The sequence below is a fragment of the Rhopalosiphum maidis genome, chromosome 3 (genome assembly GCF_003676215.2).
Source record: "Rhopalosiphum maidis isolate BTI-1 chromosome 3, ASM367621v3, whole genome shotgun sequence".
In the NCBI taxonomy this organism is placed as follows: Eukaryota; Metazoa; Arthropoda; class Insecta; order Hemiptera; family Aphididae; genus Rhopalosiphum; species Rhopalosiphum maidis.
Window position 1 is genome coordinate 14,625,585 of NC_040879.1, and position 24,651 is coordinate 14,650,235.

At 30.7% G+C, this 24,651-nt stretch overlaps 1 protein-coding gene and 1 pseudogene across 1 annotated transcript; both read right to left on the reverse strand.

Annotated features, from left to right (window-relative positions):
* Positions 1–15,159: 15,159 nt before the first annotated feature.
* LOC113559963 lies at positions 15,160–17,986 on the reverse strand (annotated as a pseudogene).
* A 5,194-nt stretch (positions 17,987–23,180) lies between these two features.
* On the reverse strand, positions 23,181–24,551 carry LOC113559962 (piggyBac transposable element-derived protein 4-like). Its single transcript, XM_026965758.1, has 2 exons — positions 23,903–24,551; positions 23,181–23,758 (listed from the first exon to the last, which is right to left on the reverse strand). Exons 1-2 carry the CDS (start codon positions 24,549–24,551, stop codon positions 23,181–23,183), a joined length of 1,227 nt encoding a protein of 408 aa, XP_026821559.1.
* Positions 24,552–24,651: the final 100 nt, after the last annotated feature.

Consider the following 24,651-nt stretch of genomic DNA (forward strand, 5'->3'; position numbering starts at 1 on the left):
AGTTATTTTGAATTTTGATTTAAAAGGCTCTTAGAAAATTATTGTATATTTACGTTCAACTTTTTATTGTAATTCCAGTATTAAAAACTTTTAAAGAATCTTTTAATACATTTTTTAGGCTTTTGACCAATCATACTACATGACAATTAATAAAAAATATCAAATCTCTGTAGTGGTCATTAAATAGATCAAAAAGGATTAAAATATTTTTATAATTATATCATATATATATATATAAAATACTAATATGAACATTAAAATTATCTGCGGTTATACCTATTTATATGTTTCAAAATAACAGTAAAATAATATTTAGTATTTTACGAATTAAAAAAAATTCTAGATTGCATTACTTAAAAACAATAGGCTTCAAATTTTAAGGTATTCATTATATTTATACATTTAAAATAATTAATAATTCAAATTTTTTATTTATTAACTTACTTTAGTATCACTGTAAAAATAATATGTTGACTAGAATTTTAATGAAATATACTTTTATTTAGTAAAATGTATTTGCACTCTAGGCTTGTTAAAAAGATAATTATTATTTTTATTTTGCTCTTCTGGGCTACAGCCAGTGAAACAGTTTATCAACCTACATCATTAAAAATATTTCATGATTTATTTTTTTGATATAGTTATTATCAGTGGCGTGTACAGGGTAGGCCGACTAGGCCCACGCCCACCCAATTTTTATTTGACTGTTTGGTTTTTTTTATTAAAAATAAAAATATTATTATTAAATATTAACATTATAAATAGTTATTATTGAATATTATTATCATACCATAAGACCACAAACCAATATAATAAATTGAAAATTGTTACGTATTTATAATTACCTATTATACAGTTTTGTTAATGATTCTTTTTAATATATATTATATAGGTACCTTTTCATTTAACAGGATATTAATTTTTCTTTAAGCACCAGTATTATAATATATATATATACTTTTATTATATATTAGTTTATTTTTTGTAAACCTACTACAAATGTGGACGGAGAAATTTTTAGTAAAAAGTAATTAACATTACAAAAATCGTTACTAAAGAACCATATATTAATATATTGTTATTTTAGTTTTTAATCTAAATCATTTTTTTTAATTTTATCATTGTACCACAAAAAAAAAATTACCAGAAAATGAAATTGCTTGCTCTTGAACCAAGATGTTGAAATTTTTTTTTACTGTTAATAAAACACTAGATCTGACCGTAAACAACTAGCCACGTTTTTCCATCGTTCTATCAGTTTGCCTTTAGCATAGGCCTGATGTGAACCTTCAGCTTTGGTAGGTATAAAGTAAACGCTCTAAAAAATAATATTCTTAATTTGTTTTACTAAAAACGAATCATAAATATATAAATTTATAGTGTGAAGAAGTATTTTAAAATTATAATATTTAATATTTATACCTTTTGCTCTTTAGGAAATATTTCATTAATTAAGTTTTCTAAAAAATAAATCATTTCCTCTGTAATAAAAAACAATACAATTTATGATTATCTATAATCTCTATTCTATTTATATTCAATATTGTATTTAAAAATATTTTTTTTTACAGTAAGTATATTAAATAATCATAGGCATGTGAAGATTTAAGTATTCTATTCTAACACAAGATTTGGTATTATTAAATATTTGACTTAAAATAGAATATGATATTCTACATTTAATGATTAATATCTACAATAATTATTTATATTATTACAGCATATTTAATTTAAATTAATTAATATTAGGTAGATATTGTGTATACATTTTTCACAATTTTATGAAATTAGATAGTTTTTATTTACAACAATTAGGCCATTTAGGGACCTTGTTACGGTTATTATTTCGACGGCCCCAACGAAAAAGGTCGTATCTTGTTTTTTGCAACTTTTCAGTATGAACCAAACTAACATTCAAGTTTAAATTCTTATTCTGTTTTTTAACATATTAGTTTGAAAATTTGGATACATAATATATAGTTTATGATCATAATAAATAAGAAAATATCAATTTAAAAAAAATTAACTTTCATGGGGTTTTTTGAGATACTACCTTAAAAAAAAGTAGTATCTATACTTACGACGTTCTTCAATGGTGATAAGCTATTAAAAAAAGTGGTACTATCCATACTTACGAATTTTTTCATTGGTAATAAGCTTTTTAAAAAGAAGGAGGTTCCATCGAACATCTTGTATTTTAATAAGTATGTTTTTTATGGGTAATTTAACTGTTACAAATATAAATATAATTCATGCATTTTTATTTCTTAATAAATTATTAATACCTCTTGATTTTGAAATCCTTTTATTAAATAAAACAAACATTATTAATAACAAAATTAAAAATTAACTTTTGATACAACAATATAGTAGTATGTAATTTATAAATACAATAGTAATAATTAATAAAATGAAAAAAAACAGAATTTACTTTTAACTGGTTTTATATTTTAACAAATTTAATAAATATAAAATAACGACCTATAAAAAATTATAATAAAATAAACACAAGTAACTTTTAAAAAGTTCTATTTAATAGAATTGAATAATAATAATAATTGTTATAAAATGAAAAACCGAACTTATTTTTAATGTTGTTAAAATATGAAAATAATAAAAATAATTATAATACATTTTTATCTGCACATGCCGTGTTATTTTGATTGGAAAGATTTGTAGAAATCATGGTAGGCTGTTGGACTAAGTCCCATGGAGCATAATGATAATAAATCGGAAATTTTTAATTTTTCGATTGATAACTTTCCATTATATGCTTTAATTGGTTCATATCGAGGCTGATGTCTACCTCTTTGTTTTTTATATCCTTTATTAATATCAATTTTAATAAAATCTGCCGCACTTAAGTCGTATTTAATGTATAGCTGAAATGGATTTTTATAATCTACTGTTATTTCTCTAATACTGTTCCACTTAATTTGGGTACCATCATCCGAAGTTTTCCAGTTGAACTGTTAATATACTGTAGATACTTAGATATTATAACCACAGTATAAGGATTTACGGTAACTTTTACACAACTGATCAAAGTTACCCATTGTGCCGGGATATAAATAACTTTACATTTCTGCGCATTTTCAATGCATGCGTGCACGCTTGTCACTCTCGTTTTAGGTATGCCCTTTTTCCAAAAATGTATAAGTAATTTTAACTTTTAATTTAGAAGTACTCCCACATTGCGAATATGAACGTATTCCGATTCTGACTACCGCAATTGTCAAAGTAAAAGCAAAAATCTTTGACACCATTTTCTTTCTTGTACTTCATAAATTTAAGCAAGCATTTGGCGATTTCACTAGAACCCCTTTTTGCCTCACGCTCGTTTCATGTATAAAAATAGCCAATTTTTTTACCAATATCATAAATGTTGAAATTTTAGGTTGCAAATTTTCGTTTATAATAAAATGAACTTACTTCACTTTTAGGTGTAATAAGTACTTTTTGCAAGTCAAAGACTGCTACACAAAACTCTGGTTCATTAATCGCTCTCGCTTTATCAGTATTGACTCCAGGTCGTTGTTCCTTGCCGTCCGTTGATAGCCGTATAGCGTCCGATTACGATAACGAATCTTGATAGCTAGTTAATCAAATATATATATAGTTATATAAAATTATATATCTGCTGTTCTTGTTTTATTGAGAAGTGTAGTGCATCTAAATATATTATCAGTTATATAAAATTATAAAAACGGCGAAATGTAGTGCGTTTTTCTGTTTATTTTATTATTTTTTGTCATGGAGTACTTGCTTAGCAAAGCTGGTAAACAATTAATTGTAATTGACCAATACAAATTCGGATTTCATAAAAATTTGTCAGGAGATATTGCGTGATGGAAGTGTACAACACGTGGGTGTACCGCTTTCGTTTAAGTCTTGAATGAAGTGATAGTGGAACAGAATCTTGATCATGGCCATGAAGCAGACACTACTTTAGCACGCCAACAAATAAATAATTCGTTGAAACGGAAAGCAAGTGATGCTCTTTGTGAACGCCTGACAAAAATTATTAAGCGTGAAATAGCGAGCAGTGGAATGTCGCATGTTGTGACTATTGATGATATTAATAGATTTTGGAAAAATTTAAGTGCCGCTAAATTGAGACAATTTCCCAAGTTGCCTACAACTGTCCTTGAGCTTCATGATTGTGTGTGTACATACTCTCTGAAAAACTAATGATGAGAATTTTGTTTTTTATAATGACGAGGTGAGTTATGTTATCATCTTTACATGCCAACATAATCTTGATGTACTTGATGATAGAAAAATAATGTACAAATGTCATAACTTCACGGGCAGATATTTTCAAATGATACTTTTGTAGGTCAAGTAAAGTAACTGGAGGTAAAATATTACGATTTTTAATAGGACCATAGTTAAAAGTTATTTACGATAATTGAATATTTCTAAAGAAAATAACTTAACAGTTTGTGTATAATATAAAAGTACATGACATATACTTTCAAAAATATCGTGCATGATATTAACACAGTAGTTAGTAACAACATCAAAATTCGATATTTTTTTATTTAAAATAGACTCTTGATAAACTTCAGTATTTATACAATTATTTGTATTGATATTATCTCAATAATTATCAACAGTACGTTGTTTTTGCTTCAGATTTATTTACTTTGCAAAAACGATAATACTAATTGGCTGAAAACGATTTAGTTAATTCTAATATAGTGTTTAAACTTAAATTACCATCTAATATAAGTCCTAGAATAAAATACATATGAAATTCCCCGTTTTAGTTATGATTTTAATTCATTATTTTTCAGGGATATTTATTTCATTTATTAAATGTTTTAAACATGCTTCATTTCTAAATTGTTTATAATCTCTGGATTTTATCAAAGTTGCTAGGAAAATATTTTCTACAAGTGGAAACTGTAATACATAGTTGATGGGGCCATTGAATGAGACCCTAAAGGATTATTTATTTCTACATCATCAATGTACAAAAAAAAAAAAGGAATAACTATTTTTTCCAGCGTACTGAGATGCTTTTGTTTCCATAGATTTCCTTGCACAAAATTAGAGATATTGGAACTATCATTTTTTAACAAATTGAGTTTATTCATAAAACTATTGAAGTTATCACAATATTAAATAATATGTTTTTTTAATTGTTCATTTATAGGTAAAAGAACTCCTTTGGTAGGATTTTCGTCATATATTGTTTCACTAGAAAGCTGAACGTTACTAATTTCATCATGAATTGTAAATTGTAACAAATAAGTAATGTACTGATTTTGACTTAGCCATTTTTCTAAGCGATATTCTGTATTACCATACTGAAAAGGATTTGAAAACACCGAGGAAAGTTTATTAAGTTTTAATTTAATTGGGAGTCTTCTACTTCGGTTTGATTAAATTTAGTGAGCATAGATGTCATTCGTTTGGTTAAATTATCAACTATATCAGTTTGAATTGTTATTACATCTTTGATTGAAAAATTATTATTATTGTGTAAACTCATAATAAACGTAATAGCTGAGTTATACAAATCATTAATTGCAACATCTATATTGAAAGAATTAGATGTTTCCAAGCAAATTTGTTGATTTTCTAGTATGGGTGTTTCAATGTTATTTTCAAAAACATTTTTATCTCTAATAACATTTGTAATAATATTATGCACATTATCTGTAGAAATATTAGAAATGTATGTACAGTAAGGAACGTGTTTATATGAAACATATCTTTTAAAACTATTTAGGCATTGAAAAGACTGATGACAAGATTCTTCTATACCTTCGTATGTACTCTGTGACTTCAGTGAATGAAATATTTTAAAATAAACCACCAATAATTTAAGGGTAGAAAATTTAGATTTATAAACAAAACAAATCATTTTAAATATAATTTGAAAGGTACATTAAAAAATAAACTGTATAAAATATAAAATACATTAGACTTTGAAAAGTAAAGATAGGTAATTATAATGTTATTCATTCGGTACTTATTGTACTAAGTATATCACAAGATTGTAAGCTTAAAGTTGTAGTCTGCTAGAACGGTGCATCGTACAATGATACACCACAGGTTTCCGAATAGAAACCCGAAACCAGATCATTTCTTTTACATTTTATTCTTTTTTTTCTTTATGTTATAATATAATTTATATAATATATTTTCTATATTTTTTTATAAGGAAGTACACGATCAACTTTAGAACATAATCGTGTTTCTGATGAGTAAAAGGTACAAAATTTGTGTATAACACAATCGGGAAAGCGAAAAACGACTAAAAATATTATAGATGCTCCGCGAAAAATTTTGCAGGAAAATAATAGCTATGCCATTTATATTAGTAACTTATTAGTTATTACAAATAAATTGAAATATATATGATACAAGACGCATGATATTTCCAACATTTTCAAAAAAGGAAAATCTTCATAATCTTTGCATTCTCTTCAAATTTAAATTGTTTAAAGCAATCAGAAACTGTTTACTTAGATGGTACGTTTTATTATTGAACTGAGTTATTTTTAAACAATTGGCGACTTTACATGGTTATATAAATGATGACTATATACCATTAATGTATTGTTTATTGTCAGATAAATCTTATTTATCTTATGAACGCGTATTTACATTTTTAGCACAGAATTAGCCAGAAAGGATACCTTTTGAGTTTAACAGAGCTTCTTATATGGCACAAAGTTGCAACACCTGTCGGAATATTAGTACTGCTGGTAGAAAGATATTTTCCATTATTCTACTTTTCTAGCGAGACTGTTATTCCAAACATTCGAAAGAACGCGATAATATATGAATGACGATTGTAAGGTGGATCACAGATGTGGTATTGTCACCACATTACTGGTAGACCCGTCCGACCAACGTTACCACTGTAGTAAACCGGTGTTTTTCACATAAAAACGGGATTCTAAAGTCCAACTTTACAACAACATCACGTCACCAGAACAGTCCATTAATATAGGCATTTCATTGGCTAGCACCAGAGCTAGTACCAAAATCACCTTCTCATTACGTCATTCGTCCTCTCCTTATCATAGCATGTTCCATATAAACAGGGGCCCTGTTCACCCAGAGCTCCAAAGATTGTACAGCCGTCGAGCTATAGTCATTTCCAGTTTTATGTACTTGTATGAGTCGTGTACTTTATAACAGCCGCATCGTCGCTTATACGAGTATTTCCCAGTACTAGACTATTTTAAATACTTTCTCTCCTGTAGATTTATATACAGTTAATCTGTCGTAACACTTTTTATATAAGTATAAGTTAACTTTCAATAAACAGTTTAAATATACAAAGTGTTAACTTTATTTATACCAATTACATTTCAACCTCTACCTTTTACGCTGCAACAGAACGATACGTGCCACCGTTGTTAAAGAAGTATTGCGGTAACCCGAGTGGTGACAGCACGCATACACGGTCACTACATACAATTTGGTGTACGGTGTGGGGTCACACTTCATCATCAGAAAAACATTTTGGCTTGACCAAAAGAAGTAAGCTGAGACCCACCGACGGAGCCACGTTCATAAAGGACAACAAAGAAAGAAGGGAGTTCTGTGGAGCATTCACGCACACAGGTTCAAGCATTTTCCAGGAAGAAAGTTTCAATTCAAGGACCAAGTTTTTCATTCAAGATGCAAGCTTGTCATTTGAATAATATTTTGTATGTCTGAGAGGTTAGGCAAAAATTGGCAAATCGTAGCTGTTCGCGCCAAACATATTGCTTATTGCTTATGTGCGACGATGACACCGTTTTTAATTACCTTGTTTCCTCCCCATACTCCACTCCGTCCTTGTAATTATGTAAATATTATAATTTGAATATTATTGTTATTTATTCTTTTTGTTTATGTATTTTTCTGTAAAACAATTATTTGTCGGCCTTTTGTCGCATATGTTTTATTGTCATATTTTTTCATATCATTCGTATTACTGATTATTCTTATTGTTATTATTCTACGGCCAACGCTCTTTTTTATTGTATATTATTCTTTTTATTTATCTTTTTTATACGGTCGCTCTTATAGCACTTCCTCTTATTGTTGAGTCGAAAAACTCCTGTAAAATTATATATCATCGTTACATATACCTATAATATTATATCAAATTTGTCGTTTGTGTCTCTTTGTCATTGCGATGCGAACACTTATTATACTATAACGATTGGGTATTATACAAAATTAAATAAAACGACTACGTCTACAAGAGTTGAGCGAGTTTCTTATTGTTTTTATATTATTATTCTGGTCACAATGTGTGACTGAGAGCCGTACAATCGTTGACATAAACTCACTCAACCGTAATTGCCCATCCTGAGACAACGTCGATTTTGGGTCTGCCTACTATTTCTTCGTCATCCATGGTCACTGTCTGTTCCGCGTAAGTCCACCAGCACCCATTGTGGGTTGTGTGAGAGGCCGCCCCGGTCGTCCAGTCGTACCAGTCATCAGCCCGCTAGCATCTGCCTTAGTTATTAGTTGTTTCAAGTTGTCCCAATATTGGTAGTTCCCCCCTGTGGTTATTGCACCAGACCGGATCCACCACAGGGCCCCTTGGCCCCATTAAAATAACTTGTATCATCCTACTTCCATTTTATATATATCTTCCCGTTCCTTCGTGTCATCGTCGTACGCAGAAAATTGCCTATTCGCAATTTATAAGGCGTAATATATTTAGTTACCTACCTGCCACTTAGTCGGCGTATAAATTTAGAATTGGCCGGTTTTGGCATTTCTCATTATTCTCGGGCATTATCGAGTGGTCCTTCGAGAGCCTATTATGTTGGGCGCATACAGTAGCTTATAACCCACAAACACTTAAAACCATAATGACTAACGCAGATAAATTAGGATTTGAGGGAGCACTTAAATTAGTTCTATCTTTTCAAGGGGGGACCGAATCGGACTTAGCTTCTTTCGAAGCTAAATGCGAGTTAATTTTTAAAAGTATTCCCGATAGTCTAAAACCTAGTATTTTAGAAGCTATACTAGCTCAATTAAAAGGAAATGCATTTGACTATTCTATTTACTACCATACTCAATGAAAGCCATCGGGTCTATGCTGGTCTTAAAATTTTGTGAGGTGATATATTGTAAAAGTTTTAAAATTGCTTAAATTGACTTACGCTTTTACAGCTTGATTTGAAGTAATATTAAAATTTCTCTGACAAGGTCTTCACAAGTTCGTGGTAAAGCTTGGCATGCAGCGCTGGCGTATAAATGGAACGAGTGGCAAATACATTTTTAATTATAAATCCCTGCACAATCAAAACATTTTTTGAATATTAAAATCTACATCATATTACAGTATAAATTAATGTATTACCTGGAAAAAAATTCATTCAATCTTGATGTTACGGAATTTGATGCACCAAACATAATGTTGTAACCATCTGAAGCAAAAACTATAAAAATAAAGTAAATAGGTGATTATACTATAATTTAATGTTGTAACTTTGTAGTTTTATAAGTGAACATAATTTACCATTTAATATTAGCGATCATTTTGTAAAAACATGTAAGGCAGCATTCCCGGATTCAAAAATTTGTTCGAATGTATCATTGGCTCGTACAAAATCAACAGCTTTTGTATCTAATGTTATAGGACTTTATTCTTTTGAAGAACTTATTAATGTTTTGCAAAAAACCATTTTTAGTGTTATTCTTGACGAAAGCACTGATGTTGGCTGTGTGAAAACCATGTGCATTTGTGTAAAGTATTTCAACAGTACATCCAATTATTTTGAAACAAGATTTTTCAAGCTCATCTAGTTTGAGGGTATAAAAACTGCAGACAAAGAAGCTACTGGTCAAAAAATATTTGATGAAGTACTTAAAGCTTTCACATATTCTAAAACTCCGTTGGATAATAAAATGAGTATATTTTTCATCAACGATGCAATTTTGTCTAATTGAAGCTGCTGTCCTTGAATCTAATCATGTTTTACTGCATGCTTGGGGCCATGATGTCGTTTCAGATTGTATTTTTTCATTACTGAAATGGATTCTTGACAAATTAAACACACAGCTTTTTGTTTAACTTGAACAAAAAAATAACAATTGGTCCATTTTTCTTGAAATACGCGACTTTTGACAGAGATATTACGTTTTTTACTAACTGACATTATACTTGTAACAATATACACGGCGAAATTACGTGAAGTATAATAATATTACGTTCGTGCCGCGATCGATAACTAACAGGTAACATTCATATTTAGGTAGGTAATTTAATTTATCTTATCGCATATTACCAAATGTTTTCGATAACGATGTTATTAGCCGTTCTAATTTCATTAAAATAGGAAAAATATATACTATACTTAAAAATGTGATCGCGGGCCGCAAATAAAGACAAGACAGGCCACACGCGGCCCGCGTGCCGCGGATTGAAGACCCCTATTATAATCGGTAACTGAGTTGAAATTTTATTTAAACACAACTTATTATTTGTTAATTTATTAAATTATATTATAATCACCTATTTACTTTATTTTTATAGGATTTGCTTCAGATGGTTACAACATTATGTTTGGTGCATCAAATTCCGTAACATCAAGACTGAATGAATTTTTTCCAGGTAATACATTAATTTATACTGCAATATGATGTAGATTTTAATATTCAAAAAATGTTTTGATTGTGCAGGGATTTATAATCAAAAATGTATTTGCCACTCGTTCCATTTATACGCCAGCGCTGCATGCCAAGCTTTACCACGAACTTGTGAAGACCTTGTCAGAGAAATTTTAATATTACTTCAAATCATGCTGTAAAAGCGTAAGTCAATTTAAGTAATTTTAAAACTTTTACAATACATCACCTCACAAAATTTTAAGACCAGCATAGACCCGATGGCTTTCATTAAAACACAACATTCTTTAAGCAAAAAGAAATGTGAGCAAGTCAAGCATTTTTCTCAATAAAATGTAAAGTTCCCGTACTATTTCACATGTAGGAATCAAATCTCTAATAATTAAACCTTAATATTGAGAAGTAATCTCGTTTCTGATGCAGTCTTGTATTTTTTTTTTTTTTTAGATGTTCAATATGTAAAATGGATGGTTTACTGTCTTTATCAGGACTATAATCAAAACATAGCAATCTTTCAATCAAAATTTGAAAGGAAAAAAGTTTTAAAACTTCCATATAATATAATAATAAAAACGATAAGTCATACTTACAGACCCTTTCTAATAAGTCATTCATAATATCTACACCTACTTAATTTAATACACTGAAACCTATGCCATGTACAAGCTTCTTTCACAACACTATTATAAACATCAAGGTGATACTGTTCTAAATTAATACATTTTTATCAACATAACATTGCCGTTTGATTACTCCTTTCCTTATATTAATTACATGTGCGACACACAAAGGTTGCAGAGAATTCTCGACAAACCCAGTTATGCTGTAGATTAAATTAATCAAGCATGCTGCAATATTTTTAAAAATTCCTTTATTCTTTATAAATTTTCTACAAACCAAGTTTTTGAACTTTTTTATGTGTCGATTGACACAAATGATAAAAACATCCGTTAATCGTAATATAGGTTCCAAAATTATTGTTTGCAGCATTTATGACTGCTTTTTCAAAATCTAAATGTAAAAATATCGGATCTGGGTACAAATCAAGAGTCTAGCATTATTTTAATATAACACTAAATATTTGTTCATACGTAGATTGATATTTTTTCTGCAGAATGCAATATACCTACTGGCGTCACAAATACAGAATTTATTTATGTACAATTGCAGGTGCGAGACCAAAATTTTCATCGACAAACTAGATATCAGATTTGGTCAATAACGGCAAACATTAAAATTCTATTATTAGCATTCGGGTCATTGTCATTCATTAGCAATTTTCATTTCTGTATTCCCGATACTATCTTATAGTAAATAATAAAAAAAATATGTTTCTTACACTAAATTATGTTAAAAACTATGAAATAATAAGTGTTGTTCGATAAAATAATCACCTGAATAGTAGGTACCTAGGTTATTTTATGCATAAAACGATTGTATTTAATTTAAATACAAATAAACAAATAAATTTGTGTACGAATTAATTAATTCCATTTTTAATGCTAATTTGTTTATGAATTGAAAAAAATATAAAATTCGAAAACAAACGTAAAAACGCGTATTCTTAAGATGTAATCCAGCAGACTGGCATGTCTTATTACCTAGGTAAATCATGACTGTGTGGAATATTTGGAATGAGAGAATTTTCCAATTTACCAAATGTAAGACCAAAAGATACGAGTAATGATAGTTATTATAGAAGATAACAAATATATATGTACAAGCATTTTAAACATTACATACTCAAATACAAAGTACAATTTTTAGTTTGTAAAACTGTACAAGAAAAAGTATTTCGGTTTTTTGGAACCATAACTATGAAAATATCAAGTATTTCTCTACATATTCCACCAAAAACCCATTGCTGAGGAAATCTTTCCATTATTGTTTTACGCTGTGTAAACAACGATTTGTTGATTGCCACTGTTAAGTTTGGTCCCCCTAATTTAGTTGAATTAATCATTATTTACTTCAGTACAGATTTCACCTAAATAATTGTTTCAATCAACAATGGTAGAATGGTTCATACCAAGTTCGTCTTCGCAAAATTGTATAGATGTGAGCTATTTAGACCACCAATAAATGAACTTAATAATTTTTTAAAACAGCACAATTCTACAATTATATTACCATGTGCTTTTCCTATTAACTATAGTTTCCTTGTACTCGGAAGTGTTGCATCACCACAGAACTTTAGATCCATACCGTACAGATATATAGTGACCGTTCTTACAAGTACGATTACCATGAAGCACTCTACAGTCTTGTAAAAAACATGGTACACTTTCTTCGTCATTGCAAAACCGAAGTCCGAACATAACATTATGACAATGTTTATTATTTTGTGTTTATCCAATGGATTCGGGATAACTACTCACTGCTCGTTAATCGTTATTAAAAAAAAAAATGCATTCTTTTCAAACACCTAGATGAGATCAATCACCGTCTAAATAGCTTTAATTTAAATTCAATTCCAGCGTCAGCTCTACCACCAAGTAGTAATTTCGCCTTCACTTCCAGTTCCAACTATTTGATAGTTCCAAATTCATGTCCATCAGTTAAAGGACTATGTTATGTTACACTAAGTATTCCAAGGGGAACCATGTGGCACGTTCATAACACGATTAAACGACTACCTCCATAAATTAGGTATGCGGAGGTAGTGTTAGTAATGCCGAGGGAGGATGGTACCTCCATTCACCGCCAATAGAGTTCGTGCAGCGCGCCGGTCGTCATTATACAACATGGCGTGAGTACACTAGTTCAGTTCTGTCTACCGCTCGCGTGTCATAAATGTTATTATGCTTTCATATTTCCTCTCGTCGTCTTTTTTTTGTATGTACCGCTCATATAAGGCGCGTACGATTGTTTTTACAATAACATAAAAGACATATTGGTGTTGCATTCGTCTTGTTAGACATATTATCATTCAGTTCAGCAATCGACCCAGATCGGGTCAAAAACCTCATGGACCATGGTCTTCAACGGCTTGTCAGTTTGCGTATTCCATTCTTATCCACATCATTGTGTTTATTAGAATATAATTTCGTCATACTGCAGTCAAAAGCTATGACTTAATACCTCGTGTGTCATATATTATATTAATGATAAATACAAAGCAATACCTCGTCTATTATAATTACCAATAAAAATAATTGGTTTATTCGTAAAATATCAAAAAAAAAAAATTTTATAAACACATTTATGTGTCACGGAGAAAATTAATTTTGGACTTGCATAAGTAAGATACTTACAGTATCAGTGACATAATTACCTTACCCACGGCTGTAGATTGTATTTTTACCAGTTTTAATAACTGTGTTATTTATTATATTGCGAAATACTACATTGTAGGTATTTGATACAAATATAAATAATATAAAATCAAAGAAAATTAATAATTATTACATTTATCACTTAAGACTTATCCCGGTAAGTTTTTATTTTTGTAATGTGTAGTTCGTGTCTTTAAAAACCCGTACGTATACGATTTTTCCGCATTCGTTACGGCCGCGATCTCGTAATGGCTGCCGACGACGGTCTTCCGGACATTTTTCTTCAGTTTTTCTCCCATTGTAAATGTGTTTTTCACGTTTGTTCAGTTAGTATTTGCGTAGTACATGTATTTTAAGAATACACAAATCCGATTCTTGTGATTAGTATCTATGCCGATACTATTGTTTTTGCTTAAATTTTCGCGTATATCGTATTACATAGAAAGCTGATGTTGGATTCAACGCACATTATTTATTTATTCGAGTGTAGTACTATTTTTGATTCAAATAAATTGCATTATATAGTCGAATTTATATTGTTTTATTGTTTTTGGTAGCTTAACCTTTACATACATCTTTAACCACGAGTTGTACATTTAAGTGTTTATAAAAGACTTGTACCAAATAGTACAGTATTCATTTACCTAATTGAGTATATTATATTATAATATGATAGGTGAATTGTTGAGTATTTACTATCGTAACATGGGGTAAATTTGTACCATTTTTCAGCATTTTTAAACTTTAGAGCTAATTTAAGGTAAGTTGCACTTTTAAAAAAATATATATATACATAATTGTGTGTTCATAAATGCCTTATGCGAAATCTAATTTTTATTTTTTTCGTTTTTTAATTATAAGAAATGTATACTAAAATTTGGGTCAATGTTGCCCGGAAATGAGGTAACTTTAACCTACCTCCAAATATCTCTATATATTTGCCCTTCCTGCTTCTTTGGGCCAAAGTTAACCTATAATTAGCAAGTTTTTGGAAAGCAATTAAACCAATTTTGGGGGTAAACAAGCTAAAATAACGAATAAAACAGTTTAATAAGTTAAAATAAATAAGTTTTTTTATTACTTCTTAATACATATGTATTACATAAAAAAAATATATATATATGTTTTAATTATATAAACTAAATAATAGAACGTATTACACAAATTCATTGAGTTCTGGTACACGAAAAAAATTTCGTTTGCACAAAATCGGTGGTTTTATTTTTGTTATGACGTCGCGCCACTCATAGTCAATGCAATCTTTTTTCGTTGGCCACCTCTACTGCTTTGAAAGCTCCATACAATACACAGTTGCGCTTTTATCTGGAATTTCTGTGATACGACCGGGAAACTGTTTTTCTTGAAATTTGACTAGAATAAAATCACCAACCTTATAATTTAGTTCCGGTTCTTCGAGGTGGTCGTCGGGTTCAACTAAGTTATCTACATCTTCACTGTCACTGCCGTCGTCAAGATTATCGCTGTCACTTTCCAAATCAAAATTCACAGAATCTGACTCATTCGATGAAGATGACAGACCTCGAACTTTTTTCTTGTTTGGTGTAGGTTTTAAAGTTGAAGGTCCCGGGTTTTCGCGTGATTTTCTTAGATCTTCAATTGATATACTATCGCCCGGTTGCACTTGCAACTTCTTTTTCTTTGGTTTACCAGCTAATCCAATAAAATCTTGACGTTCATTTTGAATTTGATCCAGAAATGCTTTACCAATTAAATTATTATCGAGCATACTACTTTTATGTTCAGCCAACCGTTCTAATAATTTTTCTCTATTCACTGGGTGTATATCAGCTTTTTTAAAACCCGCTTTTAAATTTTCTACTTTATTTAATCCAATTTTGTCTATTAATTGTGTCAGTAGCCAGTTTTTGTGTTTTTCCACTGCCTCAAAATATCTCTCCAAGCCTTTTTCATTGGCCGGAAAAAATTTATGTCAAGTGGTTGAGATATGTGCGTGGTGTTTGGTGGTAAACAGATAAACTTAATATCATGAGTATCACACAATTCTAACACACGTTCATTTATGTGTGACGCCAACTTATCGCCTATTAAGGCGCTAGGTCCTTTGCCCTGTACTTCTTTCAAAAAAGTTGTTACAAACCAATTTTCAAAGATGTTGGAATCAAACCAACCACTTTTACTGCGGTTGTATCTTGTGTTGGATGGACCTCCCTCGGTCCATGTGATCCATAGCACAACGTAAACCGGTATAACATGCCCCTCATTATTTCCACAGAACAAAGTGAAATCGCACTCTTGCTGGAATTGCAAATTTGCTCCACGTATTTTGATTCTCTTTTACTTATCACTTTTTTTGTTCCTGGATCGTTGGTAAGGTTTGTTTCATCATAGTTATAAATACGTGATGTTCGTACGACTTTTTATAATATTTGCACTTACTTTCACCGATAAATCGTGGTTTCTTTTTAAGAACCCGCAAATCCAGTCATCACCTGGAATATTATTAGTAAATTGTGACACTCGAACTCCCTTACAATCTAAATAACGAGTTACGGACATTTTAAGGTCCGAGGGAAGTAATGGGAAACCAAAATCTGCAAGTTTAATGCAATGCTGTGCGAAGCTAGCTTCCACGGCGGGAGTAAATACTGTGGGACGGCCAACATTTTTACTGTGCAAATTTTTTAGTTTGTTCTTTATGGTCGATCTAGGTATCTTGTAGTGTTCGGAAGCTTTATGTTGTGTCATTTGTTTGGACTTAATTACTTAGACATGCCTGCAACGTTTCCGGCTTATAGTTTGTGTACATCCTCGTACTTATCGGTCTTTTTGGATTATGCGGTATCGTGTACTGTTAAGCAAAAAGGGCAAGAAAGATGAGAGACTATATAAACTAAGTGGAAAGGTATAATATAAGTGTCTAAAACGACTAATTATATCAAAATCAAAAAAAAAAAATGTCTTATCACAGCACACGGAAGTATTCAAAATTCCAACAGTGGGCCAAAGTTACCCCGTTTTATGTTACCGAAGTTAGAGTGTACGTTGCTTTGAGAAATATTAACAGTGTATTTAATAGTTGGATCTATATGATGTATGTAAAATAAAAAACATAAAGGAGTTACCTACCAATATTATATTAATGAATAATGATAAAGTAAACATTTAACGAATTGTGGTCTTTCTATATATAATTCTACGAATAACATGACAATAACATTTTATGTTTTTTGTACGCCAAATAATGAAACCATGTAAAAACGATGAAACTTAAAAGTACTATCAGATGTTATGTCAAGAATACTAGCTGTATTATATTTTTATCTGCGCTTTTTTTGGAAACGCGAATTATGATAATATTAGTATATTTTAATTCTTGGGTGAAAGTTAAATATAATTTTTATAAAAAAATATGCGGTAGATAATTTTTATAACACGTGGCTGCAAATTTTTGATAATTTGCATTTTGTTTATAATTTCATCGTATGAAATATTTTTAAACATCTATAAATGTAAAACTAAAATCAAAACTATCCAGAATTATACAAAAATTGTACCTTTCCTGTGACAATATATATTAAAAAATTGTATGCTATCAACAATCTGCTATTCTAAAATCGTGAGGAAATACTTATACGGGTGTCCTATCTGGACCGAGAGAGCTCTCCTCACATCTTGTTCAGATCCTACAGATAAAGAATAGTACATTCAATCCATTAAACATGTTTGGTGCTAAGATCAGAAGTTGTAAGCCAGTTTGGTTAATACCATGGAAACTAGAAAAAAACCTTTTGGCTATTCATCAGAAATACGATGAAGTTAATACACGAAAGCACTGAAAGTTCAAAGGATTTTAAAGTTGTTTCAGATTTATTGTTTAATTATTATCAAAATCAACATTAGCAGTTCATTATGTAAAGACATTTCTAATTTAACATTGAATCTTTTGTGCTGTTCCCAAGATTCAAGCTGAAATTATATTTTTTAATTATAATTAGGCTTATCTCACTCATTGAAATGAAAAACGATACAATTGTGTCAAATCCTTTGCAGTTGCCGAGTGCATAGCTGTGCACTGTGATCCTTTTGGCGAGAGATGGATAAGCATCACTTACATCCTGAAACATTCTACTAATTTTCTTCAAGATTTCTGACTGATGTAAGCACTACCAAAGGATATTTTTTTTTCCGTAGTTAAGGAGTTTAGTACTAAACCAGGTTTTCTTCTGTTTTATAATCATTCCTAGACCAGCAGAAATCTTCTTAAGATTACGAAGGTATCTGTCACAGAGTACAGTCATTAATTAATCTATCTCGACTTTCTTTAATTTACTCGGAACTTTCCTTTTTGGATAAATCTTTGGTATCTTTCCAAAATTATCAGAATAACCCTCTTGTATAACTGAGTGCTCTCTTCACCTGTTTATTATTCATTTAGTCTAAGTGTGGCAATCACTATCAACGACCAACCTTTTTGTTTTAACATTTACATTCTCCCGGCTGGCTCAGCTAGGTGGTATTAGTATTCCGAGCGAAGACCTTATTCAAGATGGTTTCAATGGCAGCCTTATAATTGTCCACATTTATTTATTTATTGCGTTAATTCTCCTACCAAATTCATCCGCGATCTAGCTATCTCCTTCGGAGGGGACTAAGCAATGACTATAGATAAAATAGCACGTTTTCAAAAAATGTATGTGAAAATTGATAAAATTTGTAAGTTCCGTATAATTCATCAAACGTGGTGAATATTTGTCTAGTAGTAGTGATGGTAAAAGGTTATTTATTTATATTAGCAATCGGAGTCTTTCATCGATAATAGAAACCATTAACTTTTGGCAAACCATGTTGAAGGTTGTAATCTGTCAATTGGACTGTGAAACAAAAAAGCGACGACTAATAATGAAGCTTGGCGAAACTAGATAGATTGAACGGCTTGATGCTCTAATTACAATCAACGAACTTGTGCTAATTTTTTTTGTATTAGAAAAAATATAAAAGGATGGTTATAGAGAAGCATAATAAAAGCGTTCACATTACAACAAACTCTCAAAAATGGAAGTCTTATTATTGCAATGGACGTGACCCAATACATATTTTTAATTTAAGTATGCTGATAAAAGAAATGCGTAGCAATGTACAGTCGAAATTCCTTGATTAATTAAATAAAAATCATTCTATTGTTACATATTTTTCAGCTATACAATTTGTGGTGTAATTGGGTATCATTCGGAATTCTACATATTACATATACGGAGATTAGATGACCGATGGAAATCACGTCATAATGAGTTCAAGAAAAAAAATTAAAATATCTTGGTCAAAAAATTTGAACACAATTTCACATTTAGCAGTGTATACAAAACTTTAATTTGATTAAATATAAATGTGCGAGAGGCAGCACAAGAAGCTGGCGGACGAGTGTACGTGTATGTATGTGTGCGCGCAACGACGACGGCCTACACGCAACCCGTCGTACGTGAATACTTATGTCGATTGTCGATAACCCTGTAGGATGGGAAGAGTGGACTGTATAATATTAAGGTTGATTCAAACAAAAGTATTTAACTACAAGATCAATGTTGAGTGTAAGATCCCTAAGATGTCAATAACAATATTTAGTGGTACAGAAAATATTATAATACATTTATTGACGTTCAACAATTAATATAATAATATATTAAACTAGTGTTAGTCAATTGTGTAGCACAATCACAACCCGATCGGCTAGATTAAATAAATGTAAAATATAAATAAATGCCGTACCACAATGGTGACGAGTAGAATAATAATAATAAAAATAAATAATAAAACAAAAGAAAAAAAACGTTTATGTACGACCTTATAACAGCTGATGGCAGGCATTGGTGATGATGGTGGCTGTTGATGGAGCGGCAAGCAGTGACCGACCAGACGGCGACACTCCACCGAACGTCGGTTGGGCAACACGGGTCAACGATCGCGTATTCGTATTGCGTACGAGCGCACGGGGGTTTATATAGAAAAATTTGTATCGCGGACACGAAATTTACGAGTTGGTTCGATTGACTATATTCCAATGTTAAATAATAATACGGCGGGAACAACAGTCAACCGTGTTCACACTTCGTTGAACAAATGGAAGCACTTGTCGCGAATGGCTTCGGCCACACTACGAGAACTCGGACAGGCGATGGCACGAAGCGAAAGGGGGTATTTGTTGCAAAAGCCGGAACTTTTGTGAACTTTTTACAAATAATAAAATCGCGGACACGGGACGTGTGCGGCACGACGATGAGCGCGGGAGCTCGGATGCACGTAAACCAAAGGGCGGAATACAGCAATGCCGCAACGGTTTTGCGATGACCAACAAAAACAAAGACTGCTTTGTTAGGTGGACGGTAAAAGACAGGACACAGCGACGGGGTCGGCAGCATCACCGGTCATTGGCTAGACCGCGGCGATACGGACAAAGTTTACACGGAGCTGTGTCTGCTGTACATTGCCAGGGTGGCAATCGTTACGACGCAGGACTTGTCGCCACACCAAATTAAAATATTAAAATATGTATCCAACAATGAATATATAAAAATCAATTAGTGGATAGAATATAGATATATTTCATTGAATCCTTTATGCAAAACAAATTATTTTGTAATAAACATTTTTAAGTACAAGATAAAACAATTGTTGTTCATACCTTAATTTCTTGAGTGGCACCATTTTTATCTCGTTAAGTAATGACTTTTCGACCACCTTCTAAAGGACCGAAAACACTCCTCGGGTGCCGTTCCATAGGATTCTCTGGAATCTAAAAATGTGGTTAGGTTATCAACTTATAATAGTGGTAAGATATTTAAATTGTAAAATAAATTAAAACTATCTAAATTTACAACTTGATAATTTATGCTAATTTAATATAGCAAAATATATTCGCATTCGGACAAGTCCGACATCGATCAAAGTCAGGGCTGATCCCCTAATCTATATACCTTGTCACAAAAGAATTTTTTGCGTCTACTGACTAACAGCTCTGGTAGTGTTAAGTTCTAATTTCCCACATCACATTGCTAGCTGACGTTTTTCGAAGACACGAGTACAAATATTTATGACTAATGTCCCTCATAATTAATATTATTATATTTAATTTGGAGATTGCCCAATAGTATGGGTCCATTGGTGAGAGATGGAAATGGATAACAACCGGTCGATCGACTGATTATTCTCTTTTGAGGCAACCTATATATCACGATGAAATTCGTAAAGAATAAATTTAAAAATGATTTCAAGTAGGTTGCTGCAATTAGTTGGCAATAGATTGCTAAATATTCGCACAAGTTCGACGTCGATCGGACTAAGTCGGGGGCTACGTGAAGTTTATCCCCAGTTTTAGGTTGTACATTTTTCAATGTTGGTGAAAATTTTGTAATTGAATATTGTATTTAATTTTTATATTAAAAATCATGTTTTTTAACTGTTCACTGCCGATGGTATCGCTAAGCATTTATGTTTTTTTTTCTATTTTTTTTGAAATGATGAATATATTTTACATTGAAGATTCCTTGTTTTTTAAAAATAAAGTTATTAGCTCCAATGATATTATTGTGTGTCCCATTGAATGTAAATCATTTATTGCTATTGAAATATATTGTAGAACTTTCTAAAAATAATATAATAATTTAATAATAATACAAAAAAAATGAATACTAGACATAGTGTGATCAAAAAACCTATGCATAATTCACTATAAAAATATAATAAATATAATTATTTCTTGTTGGATGTCGTTGTATTACCTTTAGCCACCCACAAATAAATCATTTGGATGATTTTGTGACTATCTAACAATCCAGTTGTGTGAACATACTCTAAAAAAGTATTTTTGGTTGGGATCAACTTGTGGCCATTTGATCACTAGACGGTATCCAAGTTGAATTAGCCGTTACTAGATAGACATTCGGATCCCCTTAATTGTTACAAGAATAGAAAAAATATTTATTCTAATTTATTCGCAAATTATATTATCGCGATTGTGTATGCCGTCAATTTCAGTTCCGTGCACGGCTATAGATAATATGGTTGTGGAACAAACAGTAAAAATGTGAAGCTTTAAATGTGTATTGGCTTTTACACCAGCACACAGCGCTCTTTGGGTGACAAATTGTATGACTATATTTATAAATATATTATAATATTCTGTATTTCTGTCATATTTATTGTTTTTCAATAATTATACAGAAGTAAAATATAGTAATACAATAATATTTATGTTCCTGTATACGAATATTATAGGTATGCAATAAATAAATATTCAGGTTTACAGTTCTCGCTCAAGTATTTGTATTTATTAATTAATAATTTAAATTTATTTGTGAATGGTAAAATGAATAAAAATTGGCAGTTTCATACTTTCAAAATTGTCATAACGTACACAAATAAAATAAATAACAGGTAATTAATAACTTAAGTCTTTCAAATTATCATACTTATGACTAATACATCATAAAAATAAAATATAAATAATTATATCGTAATAAATTATGACGATTCACATATGTGTTAACTTGGAATTCATATCATTAAATAATTCTAAGTCAAGTATTTTATCTAATACTGAACTTTAATCATTCTCTTCCTCATTATTATCATACATCTGTGCAGTAAATTTTTTAATCATTAAATCAGTTGCTTCAAAGTTTTTACAACATGTTTGCGAATCTAGAAAAAATATGTTTTTATATATTTTATCTAAAATTGAGTAAATTCATTAATAGTTTTAATTGAAATAATTGGTAAACATTAGTTTTGGAGTTCAATTTTGACTGAGGCGACTAAATAATATATATTTATGAATTTAACATGTTGACTGCCACGAGCCCGCCGGCGACCTAACATGGATACGTTAAAGTGGAGCCATTTAGGTTGCCGGCGACCTAAACCAAATTATCCTTCAGGGGCCGCTTGGGTCGCCGGCGGTTCAAACCTCTAATTGTATTTAATATACTATATTTTTCGATAGCGTGGAAATAATGACTTAATAATAACACTATGGCGTACACGAGAAAAAAACGAATAATTTAAAAAAAAAACTAATTGATTCCTTTATTTTAATCGCATTTAAAAAATATTCTTAATTGTACATAAATTATTACATTTAATCATACAATATGATCAGAAAAACATGATAGACAAATGAATGGCTTTGATGGACATGTACTGCAAAACGTAGTGACTTTTTTTGTTTTATTTAATGCTTCCCTAAAACATAAATATATATATTTTTATTAGTTTTTAATTATTTTATAAAAATGATCAAATTAAAAGATGCAACAAATAATCTCATTACCTAAATCCTTTTTCTTGTGATATTTTCTTATAACACTCCGAGCAACGTTTTCTTAGTTTTCTATTTCTTGGACACTTCTCTTCCGTTTCCTCTATTTTATGTTTAGGTGCTGCTGATCTTCTTTGATTTCCTGTTAATTTTGGTGTGTTAGGCACTGTCATTTGTTGAGCTAATTTCCGGCTGGTAGGTCTTAGGTTGAGCATTTTATCAATTAACGACTCGCGAAATTGTTTTACATTCATTTTTGAATCATAATGTTTCATGTTATACATGATTTGAGCATTAATAACACTGGTATTAAGTAATATCTCAGTCATAACTTTATGATACCAGCGGATGCTTTTTCTGACTGGAGTAGAATAAGATGCAAGTTGGTCTGATAAATCAATACCAGCTTTTCCTGCATTGTGAAATAAAATAACATCAGGCTTCAAAATGCTTTCTTTTTTTCTGGATTGTTTTCCCGTGTCTATAATATCTAATTTGTGACGTGTAGATAATAAAAATATATCTCTTTTATCTTTAAATTTTGACACTACAATACCGTTATCGTCTTCTTTCCCAAAAATTTCTCCTTTTTAAATTTTTTTTGTGATAACTTCTTTAGGTAAATAACGGCGATTTTTCCTAAGTGTTCCTACTAAATGTGTTTTTTTCTTCAAAAGTTGTTTAGCGAGTGGAACAGATGTATAAAAGTTATCTGTGATAACTGTTCTACCTTTTTCTAAATATTTTTCGCATAAAGACAGTACGATTGTTTCACCTAATGATTGACCAGAAATAGACTGTTTTCCTTCGTAAATAATTATTTTGTATGTAAAACCGTTAACATCACATATTTTGAATAGTTTAACTCCGTACTTGTGTCGTTTGCTTGGAATGTATTGTCGGAATTTTAATCTCCCTCTGAAAGGGATCATAGACTCATCTACTGCGATGATTTCTCCCGGTGTAAGTAAATGTTCGAAATTGAAATTAATTTTATCAAGAATATTCCTTATTTTGTACAAACGATCGGACTTATCACTTGTTTTGTTATCGGAAAAATGCCAGAAACGTAATATTAGTTCAAATTTGTTTCTGCTCATGATTTTTGGAGCCACACTATTTTCATATCTTTCCGCTTTACTCCAGTAATCAGCAATGTTCGGATATTTTACTACACCCATCCAAAGTAATAATCCAATAAATTTCGTCATATCCTCTAATACTATGGGTTCCCATGAATGGAATCTACTACTACGTGACAGTCTAATACTTTTTAGATATTGATCAGCATTTCTATTGGTTTCCAAGACCATACAGTTTTGTATATCGTCAGTAAGAAATAATTTAAAATAGTCATATGGCTCTTTATTAGCTAACATTTCTATAGGTAACAAGCAATCGTTATTCTCGAAATAGTATTTCACAAAGTTCCCTCACTATACTATCAATTGAAAAGTCCATGATCCATCAACTCAAAGA